Source organism: Dermacentor albipictus, chromosome 5, assembly GCF_038994185.2.
Source record: "Dermacentor albipictus isolate Rhodes 1998 colony chromosome 5, USDA_Dalb.pri_finalv2, whole genome shotgun sequence".
NCBI classification, from domain to species: Eukaryota; Metazoa; Arthropoda; class Arachnida; order Ixodida; family Ixodidae; genus Dermacentor; species Dermacentor albipictus.
The window spans coordinates 166,770,196-166,781,188 of record NC_091825.1 but is presented as its reverse complement, the minus strand read 5'-3'; the positions used below and the strand labels follow the sequence as shown (position 1 = coordinate 166,781,188).

General features: G+C 46.3%; 1 protein-coding gene across 1 annotated transcript in view; it reads right to left on the bottom strand.

Annotated features, from left to right (window-relative positions):
- Positions 1-3,642: 3,642 nt before the first annotated feature.
- The window catches only part of LOC135917568 (uncharacterized), a 141,219-nt gene continuing 133,868 nt past the window's right edge, over positions 3,643-10,993 (bottom strand). Inside the window, exon 5 of the mRNA XM_070539761.1 lies at positions 3,643-3,924. Coding sequence (XP_070395862.1) covers positions 3,818-3,924 — 107 coding nt within the window. The 3' untranslated portion in view covers positions 3,643-3,817. The remainder of the gene's footprint in view (positions 3,925-10,993) is intronic.

Genomic DNA, 10,993 nt, shown 5'->3' with positions numbered 1-10,993 from the left:
CTACCGCCTGCGCTTCAGTACATGCCGCTAGCAGAGAACAGGGGGTAGAAGGGTATTTTTAAGATGTAAGCCCATATACGGAAAACTAAACGCAGGAAGCGATGGAGGTGTGGTTACTGTTTGTCGAAATGCAGAAGATCCTCCGCCGCTGCGAACGAAGCTTCAACGTCCTACTCGACAACGTAGACATGGCACGCCGTCATCAAGATGACGCCACGAAGCCAAGACTACGCTGCTTACAGAAGACCTGACGACGAGACGTAACAAGGGCACAATCCGATGCAGCCGGGACCCGACGTCATGACCTATTCGTAACGTAAGCCAAAGAACCACCGGCTTTGACGTGTTTCTCGACGACCACACAAAGGTCGCCACTTTAGTGGAAACAGGAACCGTCTACTCCGTCCTGAGTGGGTCCTTCACCACGAAGCTAAAGAAAGTCAAAAAGGCGTGGGAAGGTCCTCTATCCGGACAGCTAGAGGAAACCTGATACCTCCGACTGGAATCTGCACGGCAATAGAGTTCATGACAAGACCTACCCTGCGACGCTCATTGTCCCCCAACAGTGCTCGCGAGACATAATTCTCGGGATGAACTTCCTGAGCTAACACGGCGCAATCATCAACCTGAAGTCCAAGTCGATAATGCTATTCGAAAACAATGTGATGCCGTTGGAGAGCTCTCCGAGTCACCATGCCTTCAGTGTGCTTGAAGGTCATGTCAGCGTCTCCTCTCGCTCCACTTGATCATTTCCATCGGCACTAAAGCACTGGAAGACCTAGAAGGCGTCGTCGAGGGCAACAAATATCTACTGCTAGAGTGCGAAATTTGCGTCGCATGAGGAATCGCTCGACTGCATGAAGGAAAAGCAAAACTAATCTGACAAACTTCATCCAGGAATACAATCACATTAGCAAGGGCATGACGATCGCATATTAGCGGTGAGGGCTTACGGAGTCGCTATCTGTAGGAAGCGCCTCGCTTCCGTAGTATCAGGGATAAAGCGACGCGCTCCTCAAAGCTTTAGCTGTCGGCGCTCAATGAAAACACCACGCGGGAGCACTTCTGGACATTCTTGTAGTACTCTCGAAACGACAGAAGTTTTTTTTTTACTGTCAAAGCAGTAATCTTGGACAAACAGAAGGCACAGAATGGTTTACAGGCACTGCCTTTTTACCGAATACGTAGTGAACGCCTGCGCGCGGTCGCCGCGATGGAGTCTCCCGAACCGGCTTCTTGCGCAAAAGGTAGGCAAACGCTGAGAGCAAACTATGGGAAATATTTTCTTCTATTTAGCTGTCTGCATAGCCAAATGGAGCATAACAGAATGAATCTTCAATGCAGCGATCGCACGTGTTTGCAGCGACCGGCTGCGCGCCTGCATGCTGTAAGAGTTGGTGTCGGGCATGTCAGAATGGGCAGCTGGCCCATGCCGTTTTCCGACTCATCCACGCTAAGGACAATGTTGAAGAGAGGAACATGTTCTCGTATAGAACGAGGGCTACTGGGTTTATTTACAATATCTACACGAGGAGTGGAGAACGTTACGTTTCAGCAGTCTAGCATGACTGAATTGAAGTACTCTGAGGAGGCGAAAAAGCCCGCTTAAATTCCAGTCCTCCCTGGATCCGTATGCCAGGAAAATCTGCCGTCCCGCCTTCGTCCAGTCGGACCCACCAAAGCCGTCGAACGACCCGCGTTGAGGGCGAGGGTTCACACAATCACTCTCGCACCTTTGTCCACTGAACACAGAGAAAGGAGGGGAGCTTCGTAGGCAGGGATTGTCACGCTTGACTCAAACTGGCGTCTCTTGGTGCTGGGATGACCCAGCACTTAGCTGGAGTGTCTGTCAAATTACCGTGGCGGTTACCGGAGTCCATGAGGAAATTCCGTAGAACACCTTTTTCCAGGCGTTTCCTGCTACCGTCGTTGAAGATGGCGGCAGTGGACTGACAAACAACACTCGATCCGCCAAACCTCTCTCGCGCTGCTGTCGCCGCAGCTCTGTCCGAGGGGACGCATTGTCAGATTCAAAAAGCGATTCATCGCAGTGATGCAGAAGAGGCTACCCCCGCTGGCCGATCGTACCAATGCATCTCCGCGAACAATGTTTCACTTTCGCAGTTAGTGCGTTTTCACACCGTTTCGCGAGATTAAGGCCGCAGTTTATAAGCATTTAGACAGTACGCAACCAACCATTGTTGCGTACACGCTGTCAGAGCTGTTCCAAAATAAGATCGTTATAACTAGCGACTTCGACGCCTACGTCGACATGTGATGTATCGTCCCTAGGATTCATTTTTTTTTTGGTTTCTTCTAAATTCTTGCACCTTTCGATATCTTTATTGCTCAAGTTGCATCACTCTGCATCTTTATCGGTCTTCCCAGCGAGCAATTTCATGCAGATTCTTTTTCTTAATCCACTATACATTCATTGTTTGGTACTAACACAAACATGAGCCCATCCCATGTCTTTTTTTTAACGCGCTTCTTACCATTCGCATTCCATTCCAGTGAACTTGCCAGTGTCTAGCATGAACAAGATGATGGGGTGTCTCGCTATGGCAATTGTTGCTGGTGTTGAAATGCACCGAGTGCGTAGGGCTTGATCTTGTAGTATTTCCATACACTCACCTGATTGACTTCCTTGCCTATCCTCTCCTTGCGTTTTTCTCTCGCTCTTTACATTTTAAAGAAATGTTGACGTTGCATATACACATTCTTTACTAAACCATTTAGCCAGCACTTATATTTAGGGCACAGGAAAGGGATTCATAAAGCTGTCTGTCCTTAAAGAGATTGTTATCACGTGCTTCGTTATTACGATACGCCGATTCGGGTTGTTATGTGCCTTAATATCAACTGCTTTGCCAAATAATTACTTCCTCACACCTAGGCACAGTTAGCTTTCCTTTCTTTTTCATAGGTTTTGGATAGGGTGCTGCTCGGTCGTATGCAGCGTATGGCAGCTGTCTACGAGATCAAAAATGCACTCATGAAGGTATCTTGTTGCGTGTTCTCTTACAGCGAACGCTGTATACGACTAACCTTCTGTAGTTTTTTCCGGCGTACGGCAACGGAAACGGACTTATACGGGTGCAGTGCGGTGGCGCGAATGTCAAAATGCAGAACATTTTAGAACGCTCGCCGTGAACAATAGCGTGACGTTAAGGTTATTGCAGTATATAAGCAGAAGAGGTGTCGGCGCTAAAAAACAGCTGCGTCATCGATGGGACGGACAAGTATAGTTCGTACACCCGAAGAACAACATGCGTATACGAGGAGCGCCGGAGGGAACAGCCATGAGAATCTAAATCGCGCCGGCGCGAAACGACCACCGACGAAGAATGTTCCCATGATGCTGAACGAAAAACACAATCGCGAACCCGGGCTGCCGTTCTAGTCTGTGAAGATTTAAAGGCAGTGAAAGCACTTTGCTTTTCCTTTCAGAGCTTTCACTGTCGTCAGCTTTCGCAGCCATTCCATCTTCACACAGCGGAATAGCTGTCCTTTTTTTTAATATGCCGATATTTCATGACATTATAGAGCTGTGCCACACGTAACCTCGCTATTTGTCATTTTTAAATATAGTTAACACGTGTCCGCTTGCTGCAATATCAAATTTCACCGCCAAGGCAAACATTCTCCTCTGTGACGTTGTATGGGGCCGAAGTTTTATTGACGACGAATGAGGTTTGTTCTGATGAGCGTTCACAGACACAGTATTTACTTTTTTTTACATTTTATGCACACAGGAGCCCTTGAACCCACGCCGCCGCGAGCGTTGTGCACTTGGCTGACGAGCCACGGTGCGCTTTCAGGCCCATGTGCAGCTGCACCCACTTCCGATGCAGACACCCTTTACGCCATCGTCCTGCCGGCGCCTCCCCGGGCAACCTTCGACGCAACTGCGCTTCTCGCATCCTGCGTAACACGAACAGCACGCTTACTTGGGGTTGGCCTCAAGGTACCCTTGTTTCATTGTGTCGATATCTTCAAACCTTTCCCTTTATTCCGGGAAACAACATGACACAAAGGCGGGCGAACCGAAGGCACGTACTCATGTGCCATCTCCTGATCACCACCTTCCCCTCCATTTTACTACCAACTCCTTTATTTTAACCCCATTAAACGTTTTATTTTGGCCTTGCACAAACTAGGACTGAAAGTCCAAAGCCATATGAAACTTATTCAAGCGTTCATGGCAGTCATGCAATGCGTGTAGACCTGCTCTGTTCTGCAATTCCGCGCCCACCTTTTTTAATTTCATCGGCCAGCGGCACGCTCATCTACTTCTTCTAAACTCAATAGTGTTGCTGCGACATAAGCAGTGTGAAAATATTAGCGTAGTTACAGTATATCACGTGGATGTGGGCGATTCTTGGGACGAGGGAGGCTTCGAAAAGAGTTACAGGAGGCAGTGGCACCCAGCGCAACCATGCAAGCAAGACAGAAAATTATCGAATTTTAAAAACATGCAAGCACGTGAGGAGTTCACTTGAGGGTTTTAGAAATAAGGGGCCCAAGGTCAACGGACGCTATAGGCCAGGCGTACAAAAGAACGCAAAGAGAGTATAAAAGAATGCAAAAGGCGTACAAAGGTGTGCGTGTTCTTTTTTTTTTGCCCAAAGCTGCTTATTGAAGTTATTTCTGAAACTTCCTATGCTAGCTCAGGCAAACTAATAAAGACGCTGGCCAATAGAACAGTTGGCATGATTTAGTTAGTTACTCGACTAGATGGTTCAGTCATACTTTTCTATCCCCGCCGCTAAGCGGTATATACTCACTTTGATCAAGCCGCTCATGTATACCTCAATATGTTCAGTATAGCTTAAATGTAAAGCTTTATATATAACATAGCATTCCTTACGTGGCAAAATATTTTTTTCTGGCCGCCTCATATACTGTCTCGCGTTGTTATAATCTTCGTTAATTTGGACGACGCGAATTAGGTACAATTTTAGGGGCGCCGATACTTTTTAATTAATTTCTTCTTGGTAATGTAAGAAAACGCGCTTTCTCCACAGCATACAGGCTCGAAAGTCGCAAAGCATGTAGTAGTCCATGCGTTATTGCCTCTTTCACACGTACAGTGATAGTATTCACTTTCTGAATGAAATGTAGCCGAAGGCCTCACGAACACAGGCGGTGAAACACGCGTGTCATGCCGGCGGTGGCAGTACTACAGTACTACCATTCTCAGCATTGCTGCACTGGGCAGCGTTCCCTACACCACGGCCCTCACGTGATGGCTTCAGTACTAACTTGCTCTCTGAACAGTGTTTCCGCTTTCCGAGACAAAGACCGAACCTTCCAAGACTTCAGTTTCCTACTGACAGTTTGCGCGTGCGGAAGTCAGTGGAGATAGAGCAGCGTTTTCCCCGTCTGGCTTAATTCGCAGCAAGATTTAGCTCTCCTTGCTGGAATCCTATTTTTTGTTAGATTCCCTTTGTCTAAGTGAAAGCTCCGTGATTGCAGAAGCCGTAGCCTGCTTCAATGACATTAAGACAAACCTTGATTTACAAAGTAGTGCGAGTGAGCGCAGCTCCGTTCTGCGTGTCAAATAATAAATCGCGACGTAAAACCTGTGCATCAAATACCCGCTCAGACACATCCATAAAGCGCACATGGCTGTTCATGGAATTCCGCATGGTATGCAGAAGCTCCTTAGATTTCGTTAGGTTTCTTAATTTAGACTTACGACTTTCGCATTCAACTAGCTGTGTTCCCATTATTAGTCAATACCCCAAGAAGGGTGTGTTCCACTGTGCTTATACGCGTCTCCTCACCATTTTTCCCTCAACAAGGACCAAACATTGGCATGGTACTCAACACATCGCTTCATCAACGTGTCACAGTGTGCGTGCGCATGAACTACTGTTTGCAGCTCGGCATAGCACGTGAATGGTGTGGTGCATCAACAAATACATTCTACGGTATTACATGATGGAGAGGATGGCAATCGAAGTAATTGTATGCATCACATTTAGTTGTTTAGCACTTAATTATTCAGTCCACATAGATTCGAACAAGTGGTGGGTTAGCCTTGTTGAGAACCGATTTGCGAGAATGAGTCGCATTATTTCCCCTCTCATAACAAGCAAAAAGGTGGGGGGGGGGGGGAATAAGAAGCTGCCGTCTGGACGCTCGCGATGCTAGACACAGGGAAAGCTGGAAAAAGTTGAAAAAAAAAGAAAGTAGCAGTGTTCACACACATTGCGGCAGTCAACGTTAAACTTTAAGACGAAGCTTTAGCTCGGGCCCAACTCCGACGCGGCCTATTCAAATAGGAGTAAAACGCAGAAGCGCTTTTCTGAGATAACTCCTGAACCAATCTTAATGAATCTTTCCGCATTTGAGAGAGAAAGGTAAATTCTAGTGACTGTTGGAAGCGGAATTTTGATTTATGGCTTTAATTTTGTTAAAAGGATTTTCAAAAATTCGAAAGTTTATAAAATATAGAAGCGCGAAGTTACAAATTTATAGCTCTGCACCAAGAATGGATATCACGCTTCTGTAAACGGCACCCATTAGACCATTCAAAGCGGACAAATTCGATGTGTCATTTTACATCTTACCTGAATATGTTACGTTGGTTACAAGGGTTCTGCAAAAGCTGTATTTCCATATTACTAAATTTTCTTATATTCATGTGTAACATATCAATTTAGACTAGAGCGCACTAGCTCAGGTCGACCTCTCTGTCTTTCCTATCAATAAATTCTATTCTTCTTCTTGTTCGCTTTAGATGTACTATCAGATGCGAATCACAGAATTGTGTTATCGTTTTTCGTTGTTTGGTTACAGGGCTGTAAACATGATAGCTTTGTTTTTTCAAGATTTTCTATTTTTGCCAATTTTCAATAAAAAATTGACCATCTAACTCAAAAATCCGAAACCAACAGTCACTATATTTTAAGTTTTTATTTTGAATGCAACAAACCTCGTCAAATTCAGTGCAGTGGTTGCAGAGAAAAACGAATTCTCCTTTTACATGTATTTAGATAGGAACACCCTAGCTAAAGGAACGAAGTGACCACATTACGGCTTGAAATGAAATTTTAGGTGAACAACGTGCTATATATATGCGCCGTTGTCAATGCAAAGGTGACAACATTAGTATAAGTGAGTGGTACGCTTATTTTATCCTTAACGGATATGGGTAGGGGACGTGTCCTGCGCAGATAGGCGGCTATCGTGCTATAGAAGTATGTGCAAGAAGTTGGGCGGTATCAAAAGCCGCAGCTTCAAATATCGGCGTTTAGATAATCTCATCTCTCGGTGATGACATCACGTTGTACAGTGATGGTCAACAAGCAGTGTGTTCCGAAGCTGTGACTCACGAGTGTAGCTCTTTATTGGGCGAACTTGTGGCCAGAAAAACAAATGACACTCAGTGCGCAATAATTTCGATGAACGACGATTGCGACGGCCGACAACATAGACAACATTGTCCGCCGTTATTCACTCATCTGTAATAGCAAATGCAGATTTCTAGCGAAGAAAACGTCCCTAAAGCAAAGCACTCGTCAAACTTTCGTTTCCATAGCTAAGCAAGCGACCGTCGTTAGTTGTCAGGCTGGGAATAAAAGACGAATCTTCCTTTCTTGGGAGAGCTTGTATAGAGCTTCAAGAAAGTACTTCTTGCTCGCCTGGTTCCACAGCGCGCCGACTTCTAGCTCATAAGAGACAGTGAACCGCAGCGATAAAAAAATGATTTAAGCTGTAATGCTGGCAGTAGCGAGGTTCCACAGTCATGTTCAGAAGATAGAGCTGACTCGGAGAAAACAGCTGCGTGCGACAAAAGCAGCGCATCGTAAATGGAGGCCTGGCCTTTATTTTTTAACGACATCCCAACATCTGAGCGCGGCGCCTGCATGGGCTGTTAACTGTTAACGCATTCGTCCCTCCTCGAGCAAGTGCAGGCATTTAGTGCTGGCATGATGCTGCGTTTTAACGTCAGCGATTACATATTACCATCAACACATGCATCGCTTCACCTATATACGACCCTGCAGTGCGCCTGGATGTTGCATCCCTGAAGTAGTCGACAACATGTCATGTGAGTTCTCTTGTTCAATTCCTGCATGCTGTCGACATTTCTAACTCGTTTCGGCTGAGTGCTTTGTGGCACATGAGACCGCACGTCACTGCTTGCTTCATCGTGGGAATTGCGTGTATTAAAGCTTACGAAGCGCTGCCTCATCGCGTAGCGGTGCAGCCGCTCATAAAGGGACTGACAACGAGCCAGAATGTCCGCAAAAAAGACGGGGACATAGGAAGAAAACACGTACACAGCACAGGCGGTAACTTTCAACTGTTTTATTCATAGCAGCCAGTGGGCATATATAGGCAAAAGGAACATGCGCAGATCGCGGCAAACAAGAATGCACATCAGCTTAGCGTGGCAACCAATTATCAAAAAAATCTATTTCCGCTTGAAACAACCTAATGGAGGTATCGCTAACACAATCTTCGCCTTTCTTATTTATATGGTAAGCCTCCATCAGTTCACGTGCAGTCTGGTCATGGCTTCTGCCCAGAATCTTTATCTCCTCAAAAAGAGGTGCACAGCGACAGGCATTGCAGTGCGCAGGTAAGTGCGCCAACTCATCTTTCTTTAACTTTTGCTCATGCAAAAGTTAAAGAAAGACTCGGCTCGTGGCTTGCGCCGCTTTTGTGTAACAATTTTTTAGCTACCATTGACAAAGCGCTTGATCAGGCGTTTGGGGGGGCCTTTTTAAACATTTTAAAAGTTTTTAGGTATATGGATGACTTTTTAATTGTTTTTAACGGGCAAGGAAGTCTAACTTCTTGTGACAGCATTTTAGCCGTTTTTAAACAACTTGGCAAAGGGCTTTCTTTTACTCACGAACTTCCACTCGACAATTCCCTGCGCTTTTTAGACCTACGCATTTCCTTTGCTAAAGGTCACGCGTGCTGGCAGTACTTCCCTCGGGCACAAAAGGGCTTGGTGCCATACGACTCCTCCCAGTCAAAGATTGTTAAGCGAGGAGTAGCGATGCTCTGCTTAGAATCGGCTCTCCGCAAATCGTGTGTGCACAAGATGCAGCTTGCCTTTGACAATCAGATTTCCCGTCTTAAGATGGCAGGGTTCCCTGACTCGATGGTAACGCCAGTGGTGGAAACCCTCCTGCAGAAGGTAAAAGGATCTAGGGGCAAAGCAAGGGTGAGGACGACTTCTATGGCCATAAGACCTGAAGTAGTACCGTATGTCCACAGGGTCGCTCACAACCTAAGGAAGGTGGCAGGCAGGTTTGGAGTCCCCCTTGTCTTTTCAGCCCCTTTTAAGCTGGCGCGGCTCTGCCCCGCACCTCCCGTGATCCTAAAGGAAGGCAAGGTTGTGGTAAGAACCGCACCAAGCCGTATGCCAAATGCAATGTAGGGGTTGTGTATGAAATCCCCCTGGCCTGTGGCAAGTCCTACATAGGGCAGACTGGACGGTGCCTAAATGATCGAGCCAGGGAGCATGAGCAAAAGTTAAAGAAAGATGAGTTGGCGCACTTACCTGCGCACTGCAATGCCTCTCGCTGTGCACCTCTTTTTGAGGAGATAAAGATTCTGGGCAGAAGCCATGACCAGACTGCACGTGAACTGATGGAGGCTTACCATATAAATAAGAAAGGCGAAGATTGTGTTAGCGATACCTCCATTAGGTTGTTTCAAGCGGAAATAGATTTTTTTTGATAATTGGTTGCCACGCTAAGCTGATGTGCATTCTTGTTTCCCGCGATCTGCGCATGTTCCTTTTGCCTATATATGCCCACTGGCTGCTATGAATAAAACAGTTGAAAGTTACCGCCTGTGCTGTGTACGTGTTTTCTTCCTATGTCCCCGTCTTTTTTGCGGTCAATATGATTTGCAGTAAATACCAACTAGGCCAAACTGAAGTTCTTCTGGAGCCAGAATGTATTGTGAGACGTTGATGGAAATGAAATGACCATGATTTATAGTGATAGAATCCAGGGGCCGTGTAACAATAAAACTATTCCAATATGTTTTTATTCCAATCTCCCGACGTCAAACTTGCGTAACCGCCGACGCAAGCATCGGGCGGTGACCCGAAGGGTTGTCTGAACAGACCATTGAAACGCTCTCCTCGTTTATAGGAGCTCATTTTTGTTTTATTTAAAAACGAATAACATTGCCTACACTGAGTGGCTTGTCTTATGTACTTGGCTGTCAAGAGGCGAGGAGCACGCTCAAGTGGAGAGGTTTTCGACGGGACCGAGCCAGTGCACTGAAAATCGATAACCCGATGGAGAGGGTGGAGCCGCCATCTGTGATTGGTCCGCTTTCTCTCAGTTAGCTTGCGGTGGCTGGTCGAAAATCACGGCGGTATGCAACGGAAGGTTAAGAATGCTGCGAAAACGGATCCTCAGCAAAAAGCAGTTGGCAGAGCGAGGTCGTAAAGGTGCCAAAAGTGCTCGAAAACATTACACGGCCACGCAAGACGTTTTATTGTACGCAAATAAACCCATGCTGTCCGGCAGGAGCCAGTAGGCAGTGCATGAGAGATCGGCGGCGGCCATCTTTTATTCCTTTCGGAACGGGGCAACCTGCGGCTATTCAAAAGAAAATTAAGCTTTCTTCGGCATATTAATGCATCTTTAACGCGTACCCGTCACTTTGACGCGGTCAGTCTTGGTGGTTTTCTGACGTCGCGTGACAGGTACGTGAAGTGGGCGCAGTCCTAAAGCTTTTGACCAATAGCCGAGGTCTAATGGGGAAAGGTGTCGAATCAGAAACTAATTCTTTCTTTTGTTCGGTCCAATCATGCATAATCAGTGCGTACACATCGTATCAGATGGGGAGCTACCGTGGTTTTTGTGACGTCACGTGACAGAAGGTAAAGGGGGAATGGTCCAAAAAAGGTTTTGACCAATCGTGAAGGACTGATTGCAGAATTAGAATAGAAAAATTTGGAATAGCTTTATGTTATAACGCCTCAGCACGCTGTGCTCGGTTTAAG